Consider the following 25572-nt stretch of genomic DNA (forward strand, 5'->3'; position numbering starts at 1 on the left):
TATGCAGATGCATAGGCTGACACTTTGCCTTTAAGATGACGTCACAGACGCCATCTTAAAGGTAAACCCTCCAGGTCGCGCGATCGTGGGGTAAAGACCCCCAGAAGGCATGTTAAACACCCGCGATCGGAGCCCACTCCGACCGCGGGTGTTAGCCGGGGATGTCAGCGGTAAATTACCGCTGAAATCCCGCGGCTAACGATGCCGGTTCGGCTGCTATGCAGCGCTGAACAGGCATCGGCTCTGCGCAGTAGCTGTACTGCGCTGAGCGCTAATCGCGGGACTCAGCGCAGTACAGCTACGGCGCGGAGCGCTAAGGGGTTAAAAGTGCATCGTGTGACCACACCCTGTGCATAAAAACAAATCCATGGTCATGTGATGTCACACAGGTGCACGGCTTGTTAGTATCACAAAGTAATCGGAGCTGTGTGATGTAACGAGCTGTGCACTCGTGTGACATCACATGACCAAAGGCTGGTTTTTATCCACAGGAAGCAAACATAAAAGCTTCCTATAGAAGGACAGCAAACAGAGATCTATAAGGCTTAAAGGAAACCTACCACTTGAAGTGGCAGGTTTCCGATGGCAATACCGGGCACCAGCTCAGGGTGAGCTGGTGCCGGAGCTTATTTTAGTTAGTGTTTTAAACCGCGGTATCACGGTTTAAAACACTTTTTAAACTTTATAGCCGGCGCAGGCAGGTACGCGCTCGGCGCTTACCGTGCACGCGGCTACATAGGAAGTGAATGAGAGCCGCGCGCATGGTAAGCGCCGAGCGCGTACCTGCCTGCGCCGGCTATAAAGTTTAAAAAGTGTTTTAAACCGTGATACCGCGGTTTAAAACACTAACTAAAATAAGCTCCGGCACCAGCTCACCCTGAGCTGGTGCCCGGTATTGCCATCGGAAACATGCCACTACAAGTGGTAGGTTTCCTTTAAAGGAAGGGATACAGAAATTATAATGGAAAATTGTACAACTTTTAATTGCATCAACAATAATAATTATTTCCTGAAACTGAACACGTCAAGAAATTATATTTAAAGAACTAAAATATTCCTTCTTGTATTAGTTTATGGGGAAGTAATCTTTCAAGTTAGGAAACATCTTCCATTTTCAATTTTTTATGTTCATTAAACTGGCCATACATGTTAGCTAAATGTCTGCCCAACTCATCACTTTTGCTTCAAATAACGATTATGTGTCTCCCAACTCTACATAATTCAAACACTTGAATTTTTGGACCCAAAATTGATAATAAATGGCTTCTGCGTGCTCTGTTAGATACTACTGTAATGGGCTTCTGTATGCTATGTTAGATACTACTGTAATGGGCTTCTGTATGCTCTGTTAGATACAAATGGGCTTCTGCTTGCTCTGTTGAACTTTATTGTGTAGTTAGATATATGACTGCAGTTAAAGGGGTGTCCCCATTACAACAAATTAATGTTATTGTTTGTATTTTAAAAAGTTCTACAATTTTGTAATATACTTTCTGTATCAGTTCCTCACAGCTTCTAGATCTCTGCTTGCTGTCAGTCTAATAGAAATCCTCTATGTTTGCTTCCAGTGGACAGCCATCTGATCATGGTCACACCGGTGCACTGCTCATTATAATCAGAGCTGTGTGTTATAATTGGCCATGCACCTGTGTGACCATGGTCAGATTTCTGTCCGGGTGCAGTCACACGTCGCTTTTAACGCATGCGTTTAAAAAAGCATTGCAACAGCTGAAGAGAAATTTGCCTAATTAAACAGCTGTAAAATTTTTGGCGCTGCGTCAAGGCTTGCACACCAGTATTCAGTCGTAACCGTTTATAACTCCCACCATAACCTCATACTGGGTTATTCATTTCTAAAATATCTTCAGTAACCAAAATATTTGAAGCTTCTTCTATTTTTAATTCAGTTTCCCTTGAATATTTCCCCGTTCGGGGCACAAGCCTCTGTTCGAGCTTCGCTGCCTTTAATATCCTTAGACTTTGTTGTGGCAATGTGACAATATGCTGTAAATTTTAAGCTTTTCACTTTATCAGTAAGAGTTACATTGCTATAAAACACTGGGAGCTTTTGCCAGAATAAAGATAGTAAGAATATAATAAGATCCTGGGCAGCGACAGAATCTACTTAAAACTTTGAAATCTGCAGCCAGAATTTGCTGCCAAAATGAGCATTAACCCTGCGTTTTTTCCACAGCGATCAGATACTGTGACAGATGCCAGCTTGTGAAGCCGGACCGCTGTCATCACTGCTCCGTCTGCGATAAGTATGAACCCATTTCCCTCTGATCATTTGTACAAGATTAGAAGCCTGAGAGATGTAGGAGAAGACGGGCGCTCATTGCTGTCAGTATGTGCCTGTGTTTCAGCCGCTCGGCATATTGACAGCGCTGCTCTTTGTTGATGTTGATTTCCTTGAATTGAATAGAAGCCAGATACTGGAGCTGTAATTAGCCGCAATGAATAATTGGCTTCTGTAGGAGAAGAAATCTATACCTGACACAAGCACAAGGGTGCTTCATACAGCCCGGATGCCCACGGAGGGAATCTCTCAAGTGCCATCAACTTCACGGGGGAAGAAATATATGACACCGTTGTCCATGCAAACAAAAATGGCTTCATACATTTCTAGTGCTTTCTAATTGAGTCTGAGATGAAAGGATGTACTTTTTAGGATTGCTTCCTAACGGATGCTTTAGGTTGCTTCCAGCGTTTGCCTCCTGTGTACATCTTGTTCACATTACGTTGTGAGTTAAAGGGAACCTGTCACCAGGTTTTACCCCTATTCCCCTTGGGTAGGGTTTGAAACACCCTTTCCTCTTTTATGTGAAATCTTCCCCAAAGTCAAGCAAAAATGACTCACTGGAATTTCACATGAGATGAGTCAAGTTTAGTGGTTGTAGAGGTAGTGTCACTTCAAATGCCCCCATCATCTATAAACATGCTGCTGGTGTCATATTGAAGAAGAATCTCATCTTTCATGTTTCTGTAAGCTACAGAACTGGACATACAGGCAGTTAAAATATAGGCAGGAACTGGATCTTCATCTGTAGCTCAATACAGCTTCTTTACTTCTGGTTCTGTACCAGACCCATAAGCTTGGTGTGGTCTGAAAGATTATATCTTTATATCCTATATCTTTAAAATGACACAAAGAGCTTGTTTCTAGGTACTATAGAACAGATGATAGGGGCATCTTAAGTTACACTACCCCTTCATTACTTCATAATCTTAGGAGAAAATAGGGTGAGAAGAGTCATATTTGCTGGATTTGTATAGGTAAACGGATGAGATTTCCCATAAAGGAGGGAATTCTAGAGGGACATTTCATACCCTACCATAGTAGTTTAGTGGGGAAATACCTGGTGACAGGTTCTCTTTTAGCATTTATGCCAAGAAAGGTGCAAGCCAAAAACTAGCAGAAATGAAACAAAAGGATTTTTGACCAATTATTTTACTGTAGCCAAAAAAGATAATCAGTTAGATAAAATATCAGTTAAATTCTTTTCTGGAAATGTGAACAGAACCTTTGAATTCTTGCACAAACAAGTGCTCGAGTTTGTGTCTCAGCCGAGTGTATGACCCCTTGAAACAACATGAAAATGTATGGAGGCTAGCCTATGTCACACAAAAACGTTCATGTGTACCCCCATCCACGTATTGAAGGAGACTGGAAGGTTTTAATCTAAGGGGGGTGCTGGGTGAGGGTGGCTATTCCCATCTGGGCTTTACATTTAATTTAATTCATTTGCCATATGTAAACATCGCAAACAATTTTGCAACACCTGCCTCGTGGCATTCTCCAAAAGAGTTTCCCCCAGATCTCTCTCCCATTTAAAGGGCGGATTTAATGTTGATAGTGGCAGAACTACTCTATGGAGCATATAAGACACCCTTTTTTCCTCCTAGCCAGGTCACTTAAAAGGGGTATTCTCGTCTGGACATTCACATCCTGTTTCTTTAATCTGCCATATATAAATATTTCTTCAATTGGATGTTATTAAAAAAAAATGTTTCTGTGTGAAGATAATTTCTCATAAATGTAGTGATTTGGTCCCTTAGAAATGAGATTCCTCGGATACGACCACCTCACATTTCGGCAGAAGTGGCCAGACATGCGCTATTGAGTCCTGCCTGACCCCCTGGATTCAGCGTTCAGTATTACAGGACGGCTGTGGGACCTGCAGTAACTCCTAGACATTTCATATACAAAACCTTTTGTATCTTTGTGCAATCACTGCAGCAGAGGTGGTCATATCGGAGGAGTAAGTCTTGTTTCTAAGGGACCATATCACCACATTTATGAGAAATTATCTTCACACAGGTACATTTTTTTAAATAACATCTACCGTATATACTCCAGTATATGCCGACCCGAGTATAAGCCGAGACCCCTAATTTTACCACAGAAAACTGGGAAAACATATCGACTCGAGTATAAGCCGAGGGTGTAGCATACAGCCTGCCCCCACGTAGCATACAGCCTGCCCCCACGTAGCATACAGCCTGCCCCCACGTAGCATACAGCCTGGCCCCATGTAGCATACAGCCTGGCCCCATGTAGCATACAGCCTGGCCCCATGTAGCATACAGCCTGGCCCCATGTAGCATACAGCCTGGCCCCATGTAGCATACAGCCTGGCCCCAGTAGTATACAGCACTGCCCCCAGTAGTATACAGCACTGCCCCCAGTAGTATACAGCACTGCCCCCAGTAGTATACAGCACTGCCCCCAGTAGTATACAGCTTGCCCCCCTGCAGTATACAGCCTGCCCCCTTGCAGTATACAGCCTGCCCCCATCGGTATACAGCACTGCCCCCATTGGTATACAGCACTGTCCCCATCGGTATACAGCACTGTCCCCATCGGTATACAGCACTGCCCCCATCGGTATACAGCACTGTCCCCATCGGTATACAGCACTGCCCCCATCGGTATACAGCACTGCCCCCATCGGTATACAGCACTGCCCCCATCGGTATACAGCACTGTCCCCATCGGTATACAGCACTGTCCCCATCTGTATACAGCACTGCCCCCATCGGTATACAGCACTGTCCCCATCGGTATACAGCACTGTCCCCATCGGTATACAGCACTGTCCCCATCGGTATACAGCACTGCCCCCATCGGTATACAGCACTGCCCCCATCGGTATACAGCATTGCCCCCATCGGTATACAGCCTGCCCCCATCGGTATACAGCACTGTCCCCATCGGTATACAGCACTGTCCCCATCGGTATACAGCACTGCCCCCATCGGTATACAGCACTGCCCCCATCAGTATACAGCCTGCCCCCGTGTAGCATACAGATAAAAAAATAAACTTAATACTCACCCTCCGGTGTCCCCGATGTTCCTCCCGGCGGCTTCTGATCCCCATCGCGGCTCCCAGCGGCTTCTTCCCTCTTCTATCTTCTCTGGCCGGGAGATCGCGACGCCCGTCGCACACTGTGGTGCAGCGCTGCATTACAGTGTGCGACAGCTGGCAGATCGCATGGACGCGACTCTGCCGGCTATGCAAGTACTTTAGCTACTGCCCAATGGAACCTCCAAGCAACAACTTGTAGCATTAATACGTGTATGATTCCGGTTTCACTGAATATTTATTATTTGAATTTGGCTGCGTCCAAGGTGCTTTAAACCAGTGCCTTACGAGAGATGTTTATTATGTGTCTTTCTTTTTATCTTTATAAAATAAATAAAAAAAACGTTCATGTGCAAGAGCTTTAGTAAGAACTTACACAGATCATTAGCGATAACCAAAATATAATAACATTGGAGGAGATTTATCAAGACTGGTGCTTCCTACGCTCCTCCCTGAAGCTTCGGAGTGACTGTAACTCATGATAAATACATTCAGTGACAATTTGAAAAGGAAGGATGAAGAATGGTTATGAGGAAGCCTACAGAAACTAAAGGTGTTACTTCACAATGATTGGTAAATGATCAAGTTAACTACAGGAGGCACCTCAAATATCAGAGGGCCGAGGTGTCAGACTGTAATATACAACCATGTCGGTAAGCCAGATGCGGTGCTTTTAGAGTGTCTACATTTCTTGCAATGATTATTAATGATTGTACACAGCTACAGTGTATATGTGGCTAAGCTATAAGTTCATCCATTCACTAAGTCAAGGCACTATATGGAGGGGACGGAGATTAATGGAGCAGAACGGTCATGTGCGTCCGTCTGCTCCATTAGTCTGACGGAGCAACGAGGGGTCCGACGGAGGTACACAGGACCTCATCGGACCCCTCGTTGTGGTGATACGTGGGGGTCTCCTACTAAAACCCCCACTGATCATGACTTGCGTTCGTTGGAAAACCCCTTTTAATGTTTAATTGATGAATATTATAGATTAACCAAAGTTAACTACTCCTACCGGTATTTATTTCCTAACAAAGATTAACACTGACTACATTTTGTCACCTGCTTGTGTTTTTGTGTTCTCTAGATGTATTCTGAAAATGGATCACCATTGTCCTTGGTATGTACCTGCTAAATATTTGGGGTGATGACTATTCATCATATATTCTAATATGTCGAGTAGAGATTTCATATACCTAGTTGAACTCAAGTTGACTATGATACTACCTAATCAGTACAGTTTTTTTTAATATCTCATGTCACATCAGAAGTGCTGCCTGATTTGTCAGCATCATTTTATAGAGCGGAAAGCAAATTAATCTGTAAATTTGTGGGAAAAGATTCTAAATTAATTGTAACTAAGAGTTTGATACCTTTGCTCTTTCTGTGCAGAGAAGTCCAGTTGGTTGGTCCTGCTATTGATTGACACTCTTTACTATATGAGTGTGTGTACAGAGATAGCTGTCAGTCACTGCGTAAAGCTGGGATTTCATTCAGTTAGCTACAGGTAGAAATAAGCAGACCCAATAAGTTCAGGTCCCAGCTGGTTCAGCCGGATGAGAACTGAAAAATCCTGTTTGGGCCTAGGTTTCAGTACCTGGACCAGGACAATGCCATATGTGGGTGTTAATTAATTAAACATTGCCGGTGAAGTCACTGGCGACATTTAAATCGATGTAACATGCTGCCATTATTGAGAGGATTGGTGCTCCCCATGACTTTACTGCCGACTGGTGGTTGAGCCGGACCCAAACTGGCAGTTCTGTTCAGCTAATCCCTAATTACGAGCTAAACTAAAGTCAAATGCCCTTCTACACCATTAATGTACTGTGAAACGATCAGTTTAAAAAAATGGAACATATACTAGTACTATATAGGTATGTCGTCAGATTTATCAAGCAGATTATTTATGTTGGCCCTGACCCCCAGCCAACTCAGGATATAGCAAGAGGCTTCGGCCTCTTGATAGATATGTGCATCTATTAGGGTGCATCATTATGTGCCTGGCAAAGATAGAAATGTGCTAAAACCTGGACATGGCGCAGGCTGTAGCTACCTTGTTTTCCTAAAAATAATAGTGTCTTATATTAATTTTTGCTCTTAAAGAGGCGCTGTGTCTTTTTTTTAGGGGATAATAATAATAATCTTTACTTACTTTACTTATATAGCGCCATATAATTCAGTTGCACTTTACAAATCAGCCGCCATCTTACTTACAAGGTCCAAGGTGAAAGTGACTGCAGAAAAGCCTGGGGCTTGGTATATATCTGGTGTTTGCCAGATAACAGACGGGACATAGGACATAGGATGGATTAGTAAAGGGAGAGTTGAATTTTCATGCAGTTAGTGAGTGTGATAGGCTGCCTAAGAGCACGTATGAAGCGTTGGAGGGTGGGTATTAGTCTGAGAGTCCGGGGAAGGGCATTCCAGAGAATTAGTGCAACTCGGGAGAAGTCCTGGAGACGTGCATGAGAGGTTTGAATTAAGGTAGAGATTAATCTAATGTCACTGGCAGATCGTAGAGACCGAGAAGGGCAATAGACTGAGATCAGAGAAGAGAGAGAGGGAGGTGCAGCATTATACAGAGCTTTGTGGATGAGGGTTAATATTTTAAAGTGAATACGGAAGGAAACAAGGCATCCGTGTAGCTGCTCCATTAAGAATAGATTGTAGAGGAGTTTAGTGAGTGGAAGACCAATTAGTAGGTAGTTACAGTTGTGTAGTCGGGAGTGAATCAGCGCAACAATTAGCATTTTGTGCATCATCCACAGTGCACAAACTTGCAGCTCAGCTGTCCATTCATTTATTTTAAGAAAGGTCTTGATAAATAGAAGCCATTGTAGCAGGCATTTTCCTTGCTGAGTGTTACATAATGCATCATTTCGTGGACGTGTCTGTCCTTCTTCCACATTGACTTTGCAGCTGAGATTTGTATGTGAAGATTGTCCTAAACAGGACTATATATGATAAAAGTAAGATGTGCTCTTAAGTATTAGCCCATATTTCATTATAGATCGGTCCATCAGATGCATCTGATATGACAGTGTCCTGACTGTATATGAGATGTGTAAGAAATTGTAATAATACGGCAGTGAAGGTCCTTTTCACGCCTTGTGAAAAATTAGTTGAACACAACACAGCTATTTCTCACATGAGTTTTATCATGTGAGTCATAAGGAAAATAACAAGTCTGACTGACACTGGGGCCGGCTTATTATGTACAGTCTTCAGGTTGGCAATATAGTAATTCTCAACAACTCCATAACAGAAGCTGAAAAGCAGTGACATTAAAGGGGATGGTCATTCAATTACTTAATGTGACCAGTGCCTTTACTGCCTTGTACATAATCTCTGAATGTTCCTGAAAGTCATTCCGCAATCCTGCAACTTTCTTTCCAATGTGTGCAGAACCTGCATCCTTCTTTATTTACATGCCTGAGCTTTGCCGGATAGGTGTAGCTGCAGCTCCCTCCCCTCACATCGTGATTCGACCCCCAATCCCTGGTGCAGTCTCAGTGCAGCTTCCAGGAAGTAGATGAAAGGGCTGCAGTGGACGGACAATAAAGTAAAGAGGGAGCAACATCACGTGGATGTCCATCAGAGCCTCAGCAGACTGGAGCTGTGAGTTCTTGCAGAATGCAGGGAAAGGTTGCATCTTTCCAAAGAGGCAGAGACATAGGCTTATATACATGCAGAAACATGTTTAATAGAAAACATCTATGGAGAAATGGGCATCCACTTTAACCATTTTTGCGGAGTGTCCATAGTACATGTCATGAAGAAATTAAGGCTGTAAGGAGAAGACTCACATGCTGAGCCCTCTCCATACAGGACAGGGATCTGCTGTAGAGGAGCGTAACTTAAGGGCGTGCAGAGGGTACCAATTAGCACCCCATGACATAATCACAGATTATGATTGGTTGCTATAACAGTTGAGAGACTGCTATGGCTGCCAATTCACACTCTATCACAGAGGCAGGCTGTAATAAAAAATCTGTGCAATATCTTCACAAAATATTGCAATATAGTAGTATAGCAGTATATTGCATGAGCAATCGGGCCCCTGAGAGTTCAACCACCCCAGGGGGCCTAAAATGTAGTATATGGAAAAATATTTTTAAAAAAAATAGTAAAAATTCAAATCGGCCCCTTTCTCGTCTAGAACACATAAAAATAGACAAATCATAAACATTTTGCCAGATTTATCAAAATATAAAAATAATTGTATTATGTGGTAAGCACTGTACTTGGAAAATACCTTTCAGAATATCCAAACTACTACTCTTTCAACATTCTGTGATCTACCAAAATCCATCATGATAAGCCAGGGACACTTACTTATAGATCCAGACAACACAACTCTGGTAATCTTCTTATATTTGTTGTCCTACTTCCTTCTAAAATCAACTTTTAACATTATGATAATAAGCCTGAAGGGGTGTTTCCAGAGCCCCTCAGTGATGTCTTTTGACTGGTTGTTACAATGAGCAGAGCCGGTCTCCCCTCCCTGGCAGGCAAAGAAAGGAAGGAGAGAGCAAGGGAAGGTAAGACCTGTCATGCTCATTGTAACAGCCTGTGAAACTGCAGCACAAACACCCCAGGCTCCTCAGAGCACCTCAGGCTCATTGGCATAATTGTTAAAGTTGATTTTTAGTAAGAAGGAGGCCATGGATAACAAATATCAAAAGATTACCACATGTAGAGTGCCTTGATCTATGAGTTAGGCTACATTCACACGAACAAAAGCGCCATACATTCGCCTCGATGGAGAGGAGTGGTGACCACTCCCCTCTCCATAGCTATGCATGGCGCACAATGCCGTAACATGTCCTATCTTTTCGTCGTGTGCATAGCGGTATGGTGCCGCACATGTGCTGCACCGTATTACCCTGTGCACATATTGCCAGTCTATGGGGGACGTATGTACGGCCAAAGCTTGCGGCCATATATACGTCCCCCTACAGTCGCGTGAATATAGCCTTAGTGTCTCTGGTTTATTATGAAGGATTTTGATTATATATTTCCTTTAAGATAAACATAGCAATAGTTAGAAGAGTAGAAGTATCAGTCTTTCATGTGTGCTCAGCCAGAAGTTCAAGCAGCCATTTGACCCATTTGATGTTAGATTTCCTTTAAGGGGTTAAGCTTATGCGCTGCCTTTAGATGTTCTTTTACTTATTGTACAGTGTAGTGTTAGGTTGGCAGTGCCTTAATCATATTCTCAAAAACTAAAATGATTTCCACTACAATGAAAGTCAGGGGATTTATACGCTTGATATTATATTACAGTTAAGCAAAGTGTAAGATTCACACTTATCCATTGAAGCATAATTACTAGATAGGAACAAGTTTAAGTACAGACGTCTAACAACAAATCTTATACCACAAGATACTGGAACCATTGTCTCGCAAACAAGGATTCATGAGGTTTAAGCTGAGTTTCTTCCCTCTAGATTGCAAATTGTATAGTTTCATAAAGGGGATGTTCAGAGTTAGTTTACTGTAGAGACTCTTCTGAGCGCTGCAGTCACTTTCCACCAAGCACAACACAATATAAAGTCCTGTGCTCGGTATTGAGGCTTGGTCACTATTCTTTTGTGACATCACTGGCCTTTGAGAAAGCCTAGTGAACAGACTCTCTTCACTATATACCAAGCACATTCCTGTACAAAGAACAGCAGCTTAGCCCCATTCTCTTGCAGTTGGCTGCACTTCCTGTTTGTGGCAATTAAGATGGCTGCACTTCCTGTTTGTGGAAACTAATATGGCTACACTTCCTGTTAGCACTTTTTCTAAATTGGCTGCTTTAACAGAACAAAAAATGGACAATATCCCTGTAAGTAAAACATATTATTGCCAAACCTAGGTTAACATTCTTAGTTATATTTAGGTCTTCAGACTGAACCTGTGCTTGCTGAGTCACAGTACTTAATAGATCTCTAGGGAACAAAGATAAGATTTTCGTGTGGTGATCAAGGACAAAATGTACCCTATGACAGCATGAATGTCAGCACCTCCAGAAATAGTAAAGTCTTTTGGACATTTCTTTCCCCCAACTTTGTTAAACTGTGATGTCTGCATTTTGTGGTGATGTTTGAGTTTTTCTTAATCATTTTAATAATATTCTCTTGTTTTATTATTTTGCAGGGTAAACAACTGTGTTGGATTCTCCAACTACAAGTTCTTTTTACTCTTCTTGGCCTATTCATTGCTGTATTGCCTTTTTATTGTTGCCACAGATTTACAGTATTTCATTAAGTTTTGGACAGTAAGTTTTTTTTTTTAAATAAGTGTTGTAATTTTTATGATTCTGCTTTTCCCCATTTTTATGACTTATTTTTAAGGGTGGTTTATTAATTTCCTATTAAGAGTATTGTTGGTATGTTTGGGTAGCAGACACTGGTAAGGGTGCAAGCAATTATAGGTGGTGGGGGGGGGGGGCGATGTTGTCTTCCTGCAGCTTGGATAATAATAATTAGACTTTTAGAATTCTACAGGAAGTGTCAAAACCTGCAAGATTTGAGGATTTTTTCTTAATAGATATTTTAAAAAAATATGAATGTAAAATGAAACAAATAGCTAATTGCTAACGAAATTAAATAGATTGATCTCCAATTATTACAAAACTAATAATTATTTTCTAAAAAGTCATTAATTTAAGAGTTGTTTCCACTTAGACAATGTTTGCTTATCCTTCTTATTCCTGGGAAGCAAACTGATTCTGTGAAATAACAGGAGCACATTGTGTAATGCTGCAGTTTTTAGTGAGGTTGAGGTCTTTTACAGTAAATTATGTAAAGAATAAATGTGGTTTTCCCACGGGAACCACAACAAATAGCAGTAAATGACATGCATTCCCATAGATGCAGTTTACAACTGCACTTCCACTTCAATTTATGATATTTTACCTGATAATTTAGGAAAGTGACAAATATGTTATTCTGTTTATGGATTAGCATATTCATGTAAAATTTTATTACTGTACAAAATGAAAAAAAAAAGTGTAAATTCTACTTGGACTGTTCCAATCAGAGACCTTCAATAAAATGCACCATTTGTTAATGATGACCTTTTACTACTCGCTCTGAAATCTAAAAGGTCAGAACATTTTTTTTTAATTTTGCCCTTTCCTTTTTATTTTTCCTCACAGAATGGCCTGCCTGACACACAAGCCAAATTCCACATTATGTTCTTGTTTTTTGCTGCCGCCATGTTCTCCGTTAGTCTGTCCTCCTTGTTTGGCTATCACTGCTGGCTTGTCTGTAAGAACCGTTCCACTCTAGGTAAGTCCCTGTATCTGCATGTGTAGTCTCATTGATGTTTTATGTGAAGGCAACTACCGGGATTGTTGATCAGTGATTACAAATATAAATCATAACATACCTTACTTGAAGAGCTATAGATTATGTTCATGGGCTACCTTATCTAGGCAGCGAAATGTGTACAGAATTTTTTGGACTATAAGGCGCACCAGATTATAAGGATGAATGACCAGCAGGTGGCAGACCTGTGCACAGATCAAGGCAGCTGTTGTCTGTAAGTACAGTTCATATATGAGGAGCATTGGACTATAAGGCGCAGCTTTGATTTCTGGAAAAAAAAATCAAAGGATTTTTTGTGCGCCTTATAGTGCGATAAATACGATAATAACCGGTGCTCCAACCTTTGATCAGGGATCACATTACCAGGGGTACCATGAATCCTTTGTAGGTGTGCACATGCATAACTACTGTTCTATTAACTAGCCAAGTCATGTTCATAGAACTATTAGTAAGATCCATTTACAAGTCCTGATATTTCAAGCCACTGGTGAACAGGGTACGGTTTGGAAAATGTTGGCTGAGAAGGTGAGGAAGCAAATGCCTGGTGTCAGTGATGCAACAAGCGATCTTCTATAGTTTTCATTGATCTTTATTCACTCCGTCTAGTAATCATTTGCACTTTGTGACTTTGTATAGGAACACTCATGTCAAAACTGGCAGTTCTACTTTGACCAACTCTATTTTGATTGGTCTTCTTGACTTTTTTGAACTCATCTTCAGCGTCCAAGAGAGCCAGTCACAACGAATATCTTCTTATACCAGTCTCTTGAAAATTCTATTCAGCCGTTTCAGAAAATGTTTGCCGTGTTTGCTGTTGGACCTCAATTTTTTGCTGCTGCAGTGTCATATGGTCTTTAATGTTGACTTGTTTCCTTACTTTACTGATGCCAACATCACTGTGATTTTTATTTTTTGCATATGTGTTACTTATAAATAATCACACTGTTATGTATAATTGCCTTGGATTGCTATGGTTCACTCGAAACTCAACATAAGAATGTTACAAAGCACTTTATACACAGTTCTCGGGTGCTCAGCCCCAAGTGTATCACAGATAAGTTACAACAAAAATGTAAATTCTTCAATCAACTGATTTCTTTGGGGAGATGCTGGTGACTTACTCTACATGATTACATTCAGCATTATATAAAGTACAACATCTGTATCTGTGCTCCAGTGTCCGGCACATGTGCCAATACAACCTAAGGCCCGCATTCTGTTTTTACACCGTATGTGCCATCTTCATCTGTTTAAGATGCCCCAAAAACCAAGGGTGGGCAAATGATGTCTCTACCCCATTAAAACGTCATATGATTGCATCGCCTAACAACCTCTTCACAAATACAAAGGTTCTAGTCACAAAAGATAGGGCCTGTTCTGTATTCCGTAGTTGAGACCTACTCCCGATTGTGTGCATGAACCAATGAACGGAATCCATCCTGTTTTACAAAAGAAAGCATTCTATTAAAAAATTGCTATTTATAAAGATCTGTAGTAGATTTTTATAATCTTTTAAGTAACAAAACACTAAATCTACATGTTAAGGAAGAGAGGAGTCGCCATGTAAGCTTAATGTTAAACAAGAGGGATGTCAGTATATGTGCTACATTTTTATCCTGTGAGTTACTTCTATCGCCGTTTAGTAGCTGTAACATACGCATTAATTCCAACGTATAGAGCTTTGATCCTGGATATGTTCAGCTTTATTCAAATTGGATGGCTGTGACATATTTCATGCTGTCAGCCTGCTCCGTACTGGAATGATTTTTCTAACTTAGAAGTATTACAAATTTCTATAGGGACATTCAATATACAATGATACGACATATATGATAAAAGCCCGACCCTCTGCTGCCCCAAATACATCAGGAGGCTGGTGTAGACCATTCAGCCCTATTGCCAGCTGCCACATGTTTTGTAGCATAATCTTAGAAAAACAGTAGCTCCTTCTCCACTTAATTTGATTCTTATAGTCTTCCCTCCTAAACTGCTTTTACTCTGAAATCTCAGGTTTTTTTCATTAAAACGGACAGAAGTTCACTGAGGTTTAAAATTAGATAGAAACTCTATGCAGGAGGGAAGGAGCAGTAACTTATAGCAATTGGGTCTCCACCCACCATGGAAGAAAGGACTCTATATTGCAGGTAGGAGATACAAAAAGGAAATGAAAAAAAAAACTCCTAAAACACACACCAGGCCTGATTTCTGCAAATATTACAGAAAGGTAAGGTATGTGTCAACGTTCATAGAGATGAGTCTCTGTTTACACATGTGTTATGGCCACAGTTTCTAATAAAACTATGGAATCAATACAAAATCTATTGTGGATACCAACAACTCTCAACACACTGTACTCCATTCACTTACAGTGGGCTATTTTACCAGGTTTCAGCATTTAGTAGCCTATGTCTGTATGTAACTTGGACGGTCTTAAAGGAAATCAACCTCATAGATTTAGTGGTTTAAACCCAATCATACTTACATTCTGGAGTGTACCCTCTGAAACAGGATCCGTTCTTCATTTCGTTGTTAATGGCTTTTTTTTTTTTGTGGTTGATTTCCTTTAAAGGGGTTGACCATGTCCCTTGATGTGATGAATAGAAGGGGCTCTGAGCGGCACAGTTATGACTCATCCTGCTCCCTCCCCTCTTCCTATCTCTGTAAGTGAAAAGGACTGTGAGAGAAAGAGGCACAGTGGGAGATGCTGTAAGGACAGCCTAGAGCAGTGAGAGAGAGGAAGCTGTGTATATATGCAGAGGGCAGCATGGGGAGAACAGGGAAAGGCTGAAGCGCCTTGTGTTTGTTGGCCTTTTTTTGCCATTTTGGACACACCCCTTTGTTATACAAGTCATAAAAGTATCACGTTAATGGTGAAACGGCTCTTCCAGTTCTCTGTTATGCACATAGAGAGGGTTGTGTTATCATATGCCTTCCATTACTACTTTCATGGTAACTGTCTCTTTTGATTCCTACAGAGGCTTTCAGATCACCAGTATTTAGACACGGCACAGACAAAAATGGTTTCAGTCTTGGATTTAGTAAAAATCTGCGACAAGTATTTGGGGACGAGAAGAAATACTGGCTGCTGCCTATATTTACCAGGTATAGTTAATAGCTCTCATGTTAAAGATTGCATATTGAGACTCCATTAATTGTACCATTGTTGTTGTATTTTCATTATTTAACTCCTCTGCATCCCATGTGTCTGGCGATTAGCGCTGTAACTTGGCTTTCACCGTCCAATATAATGCCAGATCAGCTCGAGATCGGCTGTATACTTTACAATTTTATTCAGTTTTATTACTTATTGCTGTTTTAGCTCCTATCACTCAGTGATGGTCAGTGCTTAGATTATCAGGGTACAGGGTTTATCTTCACTTTTATTTAGCTTCTGAACATTCACTAGTATCTGACACATAGAAGTCATGAGAGATGGATATAAAACACAATGACATTCTCAGCTCTGCTAACTCATCTATAACACACAGTCAGCTCTGCTATTTGCCTCCTTCCTAGATAAAGACCTTATCTGGCTGTAGCTTGTAGAGTAAGTCTCTGCATACTGCTGCTTGCTGGCAGGAAGTGCCTGTTTCTGAGCTGGTCTTGTTATACATGGGGAGGGACAAGAGGCAGAGAGCACTGCATTGTGCAGAATCTATTCATGAGAAGAATCCGACCATAGTCAGAAGATTTACGTTCGTATCCAAGGGCAACCAAAATTGTAAACCCATGACTAATAGAGTAATAGAGACAGGTTGGAAATATATGTGTGAAATGCTGTATTTTTGTTAATAACCATGAATTAGAAAATGTGTTATTTTGTTATCCTGAGTACACTTAAAGGAAATCTACCACATGGATGCAGTAGTTTACACTAAAAACACTTACATGCTGGTGGGAGTCCCCTGAAACAGGATCCGTTCTTCCTTTATCTTCTAATGGCCTCAATTTGGAGAAAATAGTCTTTTAAAATTATGCAAATGAGCCCCAGGGGCTCCTGTCTATGTCACAGAAGCCCCTTCTGGCTCCATTGTCTGCTAATTATGCATCCCTCTGTTCAGCCTTACTGTCTTCCTCCCCTGTCCACAGCCAGAGAGCGGGTGAAGTCATAATTAGCATAAGATGTAGCCCGAGGGTGCTCCTGTTGTGTAGATAAGAACCCCTAATGCTCATTTGCATAACTTCAAAAAACATTTTTCTCCAAAATTAAACCATTAGAAGATAAATAAAGAAGGGATCCTGTTTCAGGGGACACACACAAGTGTGTAAGCATACTTGGTTTACAATACTGCATCCATTTGGTTGATTTCCTTTAAGAATCTTGTCTTCATGGGAATAACCCTTTAATATGTCCTGTTACTCCACAGCTTAGGGGATGGCTGTTCATTTCCCACATGCCTCGTGAACCAAGATCCTGAGCAAGCATCTACACCTTCTGGAACCAATGTAGCCGCTAAAAGGTACAGGAGTTATCAGGGTTTTTTTTTTTTTTTTTGGTAGTAGGTTTTTTTCTTTTACAATTGTCTCCCAGAAAACCACATTTCATTGAATTAACACAGAAAAATCAGTGTGAATGTATACAAGGCTTTCTAAATGTAATTGGATAAACGTTAAGAGTTACATCTAAACTAAATAATGTTGTAAAATTCAAACCTGCTAGCATTGCGATGATGAAACAACAATGGAGGTAGGTAGTCACTATACCCCTAACCCAGTTATCTTCTATCATTACAATTACTGACCATTAGAGATCAGCCTGCAGTGTGCTGGGGAACAGACATTGCTGTAGAAGGTGTCCAAGAACACTGTTCTACCGTATAACAGTGCACCTATGTAACATTGGGGCACATTTACTAATACTGTCCAGTACTTAGTCTTAAACAGCACCTGATTATCCAGCTGTCTAATACTAGATAACAAATCTGCTTCATTTTATAGGGAGTCTTCCACTACCCAAATCACCCGACTAGTGAAAACATCATTAGGAAAATCACTGTATAAGCTTCAAGATGTACCTTCCATGTTTTTAAGTCATCTGTCTTTTTAGAAAAAAATTCTGCTATATATTTAAATGAGTTTTTCGATGCACCAAAGGCAAGGCTTTGTCTACTGCTTCTTTCTACAGCTCTCTGCAAGAGGAATCAGTCATTATCCAATGAGTTGCTGCTGGCAGCATAGAAAGAATAAAATATATAATGTAGTAAAAGTCCCTGGTGCACCGAAAAACCATTTAGCATAAATATGTATACAGAATTTTCTCTAAAATGACAGATTACATGGAAACGGAAATGGTTTATCTGCAAAGCTTAGAAAATGCTGTACAAAATGCTGCAAACCCCCCTTTAAGACTGTCTAGTCTGACTTTACACCTCTTATTTTTTAGTTTATTCCAGAACAATGTGACATAATTTTGGTGCAGTGGCACATAATTGATGTGTCCCAATTTTCCATCTGAGCCACACTAACTTTCAGTACAAGTTAGAAAAGTTTCTTAAAGCTTTCTGAAACATGTCCAAGTTGACACAACAATTTGCAACAAAATTCTGATGCTTTTTGCTTCCGTTTTATTTTTTACATTTTTCTAAAGCAGAATAATTCCTTGTCCAGTAATAGTATATGCAGAGATCTCATTAACGCCTCACCATGCCTCATAGACACATGGTGAGGTGCCATTACCCCCCCAGATAAGTGCCATGCATAAAACAGATTGACGTTTTATTGTAAGCCTGACAGAGGACGAAGCCAAAACACATATTTCCTTTTCTGAATAAAAGATATTTGTTTGGAGCCCTTTCACTGGAGTCTTCTTGCAACCCTCCTCATCCGAACTTGGAAAACATGAGGCATACACGTGGGAAAATCCGGATGACGTTTTTCCCACTTCATTTTCCCTACCTCCTCTCCACATGTTGCTTTGCACTGTTTTGTGGTGTGTAATACTGGTACTTGTGGCCTGTGGAGCCCTGTGTGTCCAGCACATAATTATTCCTAAAGCCCTTCTCCTGGTACTCATAGTCCATGTCCCAAAGATCACACACACTATTTTGCTTTCATCCTTATCCCTTGCCGCTCATTTTGTAAATGAAAATGAAATGAATTGAAAATACTATGACTAGACTTTCTGTTTCTGTATCCTGCTGTTGCCCGGCTGTGCTTTATTCACCCATTACAGGGATTATATACTTTGTAAAGTGACAATGGGAAGAATGGAAAGTAGAATTGTGACCCAAAATAAACAATAGGATCTCTGCTCCCATTTTTAAAAAACCTTTTGGAGTAGCCACAATCAGTGGTTGCCATAAGCAGCTACTCAAATTTTCATTTACACCAGTCCTGATAGAATTAGTCCACTGTCTAGGAGAACAAGGTGGCTTTGCAAACATTGGACTACAGCCACCTGGTCTATACAGTACTGTGTCTATTTACAAATAGACACTGTCCTGGATAGACCCTTCCTGAGGAAATGACTAATAAACCATAATTCTGAACTTGCCTACATGTCTGAAAGTCATATTGAATATCTAAACACCTTTGTTTTGTTTTCTGCACTAGTGCTGACAACCATCAATTTCCAGCTAAACCGCTCAGAGAGTCTCAGAGTCACCTACTGACGGACACACAGTCCTGGACCGAGAACAGCTGCAATGAAGAAAAGGGGAAACTTGGTAAGGTGTCCAAAGCCTTGATGTAACAGACATGGTGGTTCTTATCTGTTGGAAAAGCTACATTTATTAAACACCCAATTACCTAATGCTCACAGATTTTTGTGTAACACCTAGAGACAAAGGCCTGCAGTGACGGAAGCATTGGAAGAGGTAAATATATGCCCCTACCAGCCATATAGAATTTTTGTTTAAATCCCGAACAACCCCATTAATATTTCGCACCTTGGTCATCCAAATATAAACAAATATATAAGGTTTTGCAGGCAAATGCGGTATACTCTGCAGCTATCTAGTGGAAAAACCTTGTGGTACTCCTGGCATTAGTTGTTTTAGGATCCAGTTATTGAAAATGTCTGCAGTCATTTATCTGAAACTGTACAAGCCAATATATTGTGCCAAGAGTCCAGTTTCATTGACTGTTAATCTATGTTGGCAAAGGTTCATGTTGTTGCACCATGAGATTCAGAATTTGATGCACCTTCCTCCACATCAGCTCCAGGATTTATAATCTCAAAAATACAGTATTTGCAGGTATATTGCTCTTTAATAACTAAATAAAATTGGTTTGAAAGGGAAAAAAAGTAATGGTAAGTCCCATAAGTTGGCCACTGGGCATCTGGATAAGGTAAAGCTTTCAGGAGAGCAGACGCACCTCCCCACAGATCTTCCATCCTGCTGCTTCATCATCCACTCCATTATACCTGGTGAATACCCTACATACCCTCTCCAGGGTCGTTAAGGGTCTCAAAGTCCCCTCCAGTGCCAGTCCATACCTTCCCGCATGTGTACCCATCAGAGCACACTGGGACCCATGGCCTAGCTCCCACAGAAGCCATGGGCTAAATTTGTTGCCCACACCAGACGGATGTCATTTGGCCTATAGCGACAATCGTGGCCTCTTCATACTCCTACTATACTCCTGCCACGGCTAAAGGATAAGGGGCATTGCATATACGTCAGAAGGAGAGGAGGAAATAACTGCTGTTTGCCTGACCATCCTTCTGGAGACTTGGGTCTTCTGCTACTTTAGCCAACCCACCCACCACTGCAGCTTTCATTGACTGCTGACAACCTGCTGCCTTCGAACTGATTGTGACTTTCTGCCCTTGCACTATTCCCATTTTTCTGGCAACTAGGCCGCTGCTACACAACCATCAGGGCCTGGGGCCTTTTGAGATGGCCCTGTCCATCTTTATCTGTTTATGCAAGGTCCCCTATTGCTGGTCCTCTATTCCCGCTGACACCCTCCCATTGGCATCTTTGGGCCTGATGCAACTGTGTCATGTAGGGTTCTCTCCCTTTCCTGATGCAACTGGATTGAATACTACTAGACAAGACCCCATCGCCTCTATCTCCAAAGCTATATTCCTTTCTGGGCTTTTCCTCTGATATCACTAATACTCTGACTGAAGAAACCAAAGATATTGGGCACCGCACCTCAACCCGTGCAGCATGCTGCAAAAACTACTGTGTTGGAAAAGGAGGTCAAGCACTTGCAGGAGGAGATACAGATGTTTTATAATTAGTTACGTATTGGAGGCCTTCCAGAATCGTTGGTCGTTCTACAATCCACAATTCACCTCCTTCGTGAACTCTGTCCAGATATCCTGGTTGAGTACCTTGAAACGGATTGGGTTCTGTCAGCTTCTACGGGTGATGAAAAATAGGGTTCATAGATATAAGCATAAGACTATGGAAGTCTTAAAATGGGAACAGATCTGTTATATATAGGGCTTCCCCTTTAAACTGACTTTCACGTATAGGGACAAAGACCATAAATGAAAGAACCTGCCGCTGCTTTGATTTTACTCATCCCCATGCTGATTCCCCTGTTTCGTTGCTAGCTTCCTAACCGGACCTTATTGACTCCAGTGAGGTTCTTCTACTCATTTACAGTCCAAGAACAACCAATAACAAAACCAGTGTAAAACTTTGAACTTAGGATACGTATTATTGCATCTCCTTGAACTCAATGCAGTTATTTCTGAGACTCTGTTCACAAAGTGCTGTTATGCCTGGTACAAGGTAAATGTTGTGCCCATTTCCAAAAAGGATTCTGGGTCATTAAGCTTAACTTTCATTATCAGATAAATGTTAGGTGATTCTAAAAGGCTTTATACAAGAGTATGTGAGTAAATAGTATTTTAATTGATAGCCAGAATCTTTATGAAGCCTGGACAGTAGGGTATCTTCTATTATTAGAGACCACACTAAAATATGCAATACATAAAGATGTCTCCGAGACATTAAAACTTGAAGAGTCACTTGTTGAGAAGGACTCAATGTCAGTAAAATATTATCATGTACTAAGAGAGGTATATACTGATGCAGCCTAATCTGGAATACTATCTGTAACAGATAAGTTCTTGGTACAAGTTCATAGAGTTCATAGTGTGGATGTCCTAGAGATGTCCGAAAGAAGAACATTAAAGCTGATGGGGTATGGGGGATCGTAGTTACAAAAAAAGCATAAAAACATTTAATTTTTTTAGTCTTTTGGAGGGGGTGTGTAAAAGTTCCTTTTACACATACAGATAATTTGAACCTGAAACTATTGTAAATCAATGAAAAAATTAGTTCACATTATTTTCAGCAGCGTACCCCATCTTTTAAGGATAGCCGATTAGTATTAAATGGCAGGACAACATATTTACCTGATATAGATATTTATTTTTTGCCTGTACAAAAATATGGTGAAAATCATTTAAAGGAAACCTACCACCACAAATCTACCTATAAAGGTAGATTGGGTGGTAGGTGAATCAATGGGACGTGAGGATAGCCCTTTTAAGGGCTAATCCTCACGTCCCCGCACTGTTTTGTAAACTTTTATTACCCTAATATGTTAATTTACTTATGCGGCTACTGGGGCGTGGAGTAGCCGCATCTGAGGTTACACGAGGCGGCTACTCCACGCCCCGGTAGCCACTTTTCCCCTCCTACTCACCATGTTCGGCGTGCAGCTACAGGCCCGCGCCTGCGCAGCCCCGGCTTCAGAGCAGTGACCGCGCAGGCGCGGGCCTGCTGTTCTGCGCATGCGCAGACGAACATGGTGAGTAGGAGGGGAAAAGTGGCTACCGGGGCGTGGAGTAGCCGCCTCGTGTAACCTCAGATGCGGCTACTCCACGCCCCAGTAGCCGCATAAGTAAATTAACATATTAGGGTAATAAAAGTTTACAAAACAGTGCGGGGACGTGAGGATTAGCCCTTAAAAGGGCTATCCTCACGTCCCATTGATTCACCTACCACCCGATCTACCTTTATAGGTAGATTTGTGGTGGTAGGTGCCCTTTAAAATGTCCTTAAAAGACAAGGGGTGACACCCCTGGCTAGAGAAAAACAAAAACTTTCATTTACAAAGGTGATAAATGTTTACTACCATAAAGACAATGCATATTTGGAATAGCCTTCCTCTAGAGCTGATCACAGCAGAAACAGGTGAAGGCTTCACAAATGCTTAGCGTTACATAATTTATACGGTTGAAAAAAGACACGTCTGTCGATTTCACCAAGGAGGGAAGGGATTGGATGAGGAAGGGATTTAGGGAAAACAATTCTTTATAACATGATCTTAAATGTTATTTAGGTGTAAAAGGGCATCTTGAAGCTTTCTGCTGTTCTCTTGCATAAATTATATTGATGCTTATGTCATTGTATAGAATCCCTTGTTTTCCGCACACCCCCTTTACTTGCCTGTATTTCCATTCCTGTTTCAATTGTTGTGTACAGTTGTCTTTTACAGTTGTACTTTGAAGACTCACAGCCTGGAAATAGGCACTTTCAGTGTATAAAGAACTTGGCTTTTTTATTATTCATGGAGCTTCACAGGTTTTCCTCGTGCTGTAATGTATCTTACTGCACAAATGTGTTACTTTACTATCTCTTGAGACTACTTCTGCTTCCATACATTATAAATTGTTGATAAACCAATGTTTCACCCATTAGGCTTCTGAAACATTTTTGCTCTAAGACACTTCTGATAAATCCCCCCCCCCACGGTCCTTATCATTAGTCAGCGACTACTACACCAAGTCACAATTAGGCTACATTCACACCACCGTTGGGGGATATATATATACGGCCGCAAGTCTATACGGTCTATATTAAAGGTGTTTTACGGCAAACCCCTGATGCTCAGTAGCATCAAACTAAATTTTGTCTCTGTGCTGCTTGTTTGAGTAGATGGCACAGAGGCAGGAATTTTTCTAAAGCTCCAGTGTATGAAAATGTCAATGCTGGGTGGTGATACTGTGAGAGGGAAGTGCTCAAATCCACAGGTACACACCCATAATGCACCAGGCATCTAATTATCATATTGAATTATAAAAACATTTTCTCAGTGCATGTCGGTAATGACTACATGGCCATATACTTACTTTTGTATTGATTTGTTAGCTTACAGATGACCTTTTAGAGCTAGCACTGACATGCTGTACTGATCTGGTAGAGGGTGGACCACCAGCTCCTCCTCCAGATGCTTTGCTACATTGGCCTGAAGGACACTGAACTATTGGTTCTCTTCCTATCCCTCTGACCGCGCTTTCAGTGTCTCCTCTTCTTGATTTCTCTCACTGTTGAGGCTCAGTCCTGGTTCTTTTCCTTCTACGCTTCCCCATTGAAAGAACTATTAGCAGATTTGTTTTGCAGTATCAAATTTATGCTTATGATACCCAACTATATACTTCTGCACGTAACATCACCTCAGCCTTACTGCAGAATACTAGTGATTGTCTACTGTCTCCAACATCATGTCCTCTCTTTTGTTGAAACTTAATCTTTCTAGACTGAACTTCTTGTCTTTCCACCATCTACTAACCAACCCAACCCTGTCCTCTCCATCTCGGTCTGTGGGATCATCATAACCTGGAGGCAGCACCACTGTCTTGGGGTTGTGCTGGACTCTGACCTTTCCTTTACACGTTCTTGCTGCATGCATCTCAAAAACATCTATAAAATCCACCCACTTCCTACACTTGAAACGTCTAAATTACAAATTGTTCCTCTAAATTACTCTTGAATAGAATACTGTAACTCCCTACTAATCGGTCTTCCACTCACTAAACTTTCTCCTCTCCAATCTATTCTTAATGCAGCAGCCAGTGTTCTCTCTCAGACCAAAAGCTACATGGATGCCTCTAGTCTGTGCCAGTCACTGCACTGGTTGCCTGTCTTCTTTTTTTTAATACAGTTTAAAATAATAACCCTCATCCACAAAGCTCTGCAAAGTGCTGTACTTCCTACTTCTCCTCTCTCATTTTAGTATAGCGCTCAAACCTTGCTCTTTGATCTACCAGTGATCTGAGATTATTCTCTACCTTAATTCGACTTCCAACTCACGTCTCCAGGACTTCTCCTGAGCGGCACCAATTCTCTGGAATGCCCTACCCTGGACTATCAGACTCCAAAGCTGTATCAAACTTCGACTTTCTTCAACCAACCAATCCTATGTTCTCCTCCTGTTTGTTATCTGGCAAACACCAGCAGTCTCTTTGACCTTGGACTTTGTATATAAGATGGTGGCCCATGGCAGATTCAAGCAGCAGCATTTTTATTTATTAAATTATTTTATTCTGTACCCTAATAAAGAATGGCAGGACTATACAAGTTATTATACCACTTGTGTCACCTCCTCATTCACATACACTGTTAACTCTTGTGTCACCTGATCCTCATAGACTGTAAACTCTTGTGCCCCCCCCCCCCACTTCATCCTCATAGACTGTAAGCTCTTGTGATCAGGACCCTCAATCCTATTGTTCCATATGACTGTTTGTTCTGTGTAATGTAAAATTATATCTGTATATGTCCTCTATGATGTGTAAAGTGCTACAGAATATGACGGCTCTATATAAATATTATTATTACTAAAGAGAGGCAGGCTGTGTGCATGCGTGGCCCCTCAGTATTCATTCTAGGTCTCCTCTATGGCATGGCTTGTATTCCCACAGTGTATTTTTCTTCAGTAAGTCAAAAATATAATAACTACATATAGAAAAGAACATACTTTACCACTTTCAATTCCTGTGGAGCAGATGTTTATTTTAGAACTGCCTAAATGTGGATGCCAAAAACATCCCTCCCCTTGCAGAACTGACTAAATGAATGCAGCTTTACCTACGATTCAGACAGTTATTACCTTACCTGCCATATCAGCATTGACAGAATGCTGATCTAATGAAGAAAACCCCAAATAATATCATCAATCTTCCTGATA

General features: G+C 41.1%; 1 protein-coding gene across 1 annotated transcript in view; it reads left to right on the top strand.

Annotated features, from left to right (window-relative positions):
- Window positions 1-25572, top strand: part of ZDHHC2 (zDHHC palmitoyltransferase 2) — a 57338-nt gene that overhangs the window by 29608 nt on the left and 2158 nt on the right. Inside the window, exons 5-11 of the mRNA XM_072122204.1 lie at window positions 2195-2264; window positions 6459-6491; window positions 11519-11639; window positions 12522-12654; window positions 15669-15795; window positions 17061-17153; window positions 19246-19358. Coding sequence (XP_071978305.1) covers window positions 2195-2264; window positions 6459-6491; window positions 11519-11639; window positions 12522-12654; window positions 15669-15795; window positions 17061-17153; window positions 19246-19358 — 690 coding nt within the window. The remainder of the gene's footprint in view (window positions 1-2194; window positions 2265-6458; window positions 6492-11518; window positions 11640-12521; window positions 12655-15668; window positions 15796-17060; window positions 17154-19245; window positions 19359-25572) is intronic.

This window comes from Engystomops pustulosus, chromosome 1 (assembly GCF_040894005.1).
Source record: "Engystomops pustulosus chromosome 1, aEngPut4.maternal, whole genome shotgun sequence".
NCBI classification, from domain to species: Eukaryota; Metazoa; Chordata; class Amphibia; order Anura; family Leptodactylidae; genus Engystomops; species Engystomops pustulosus.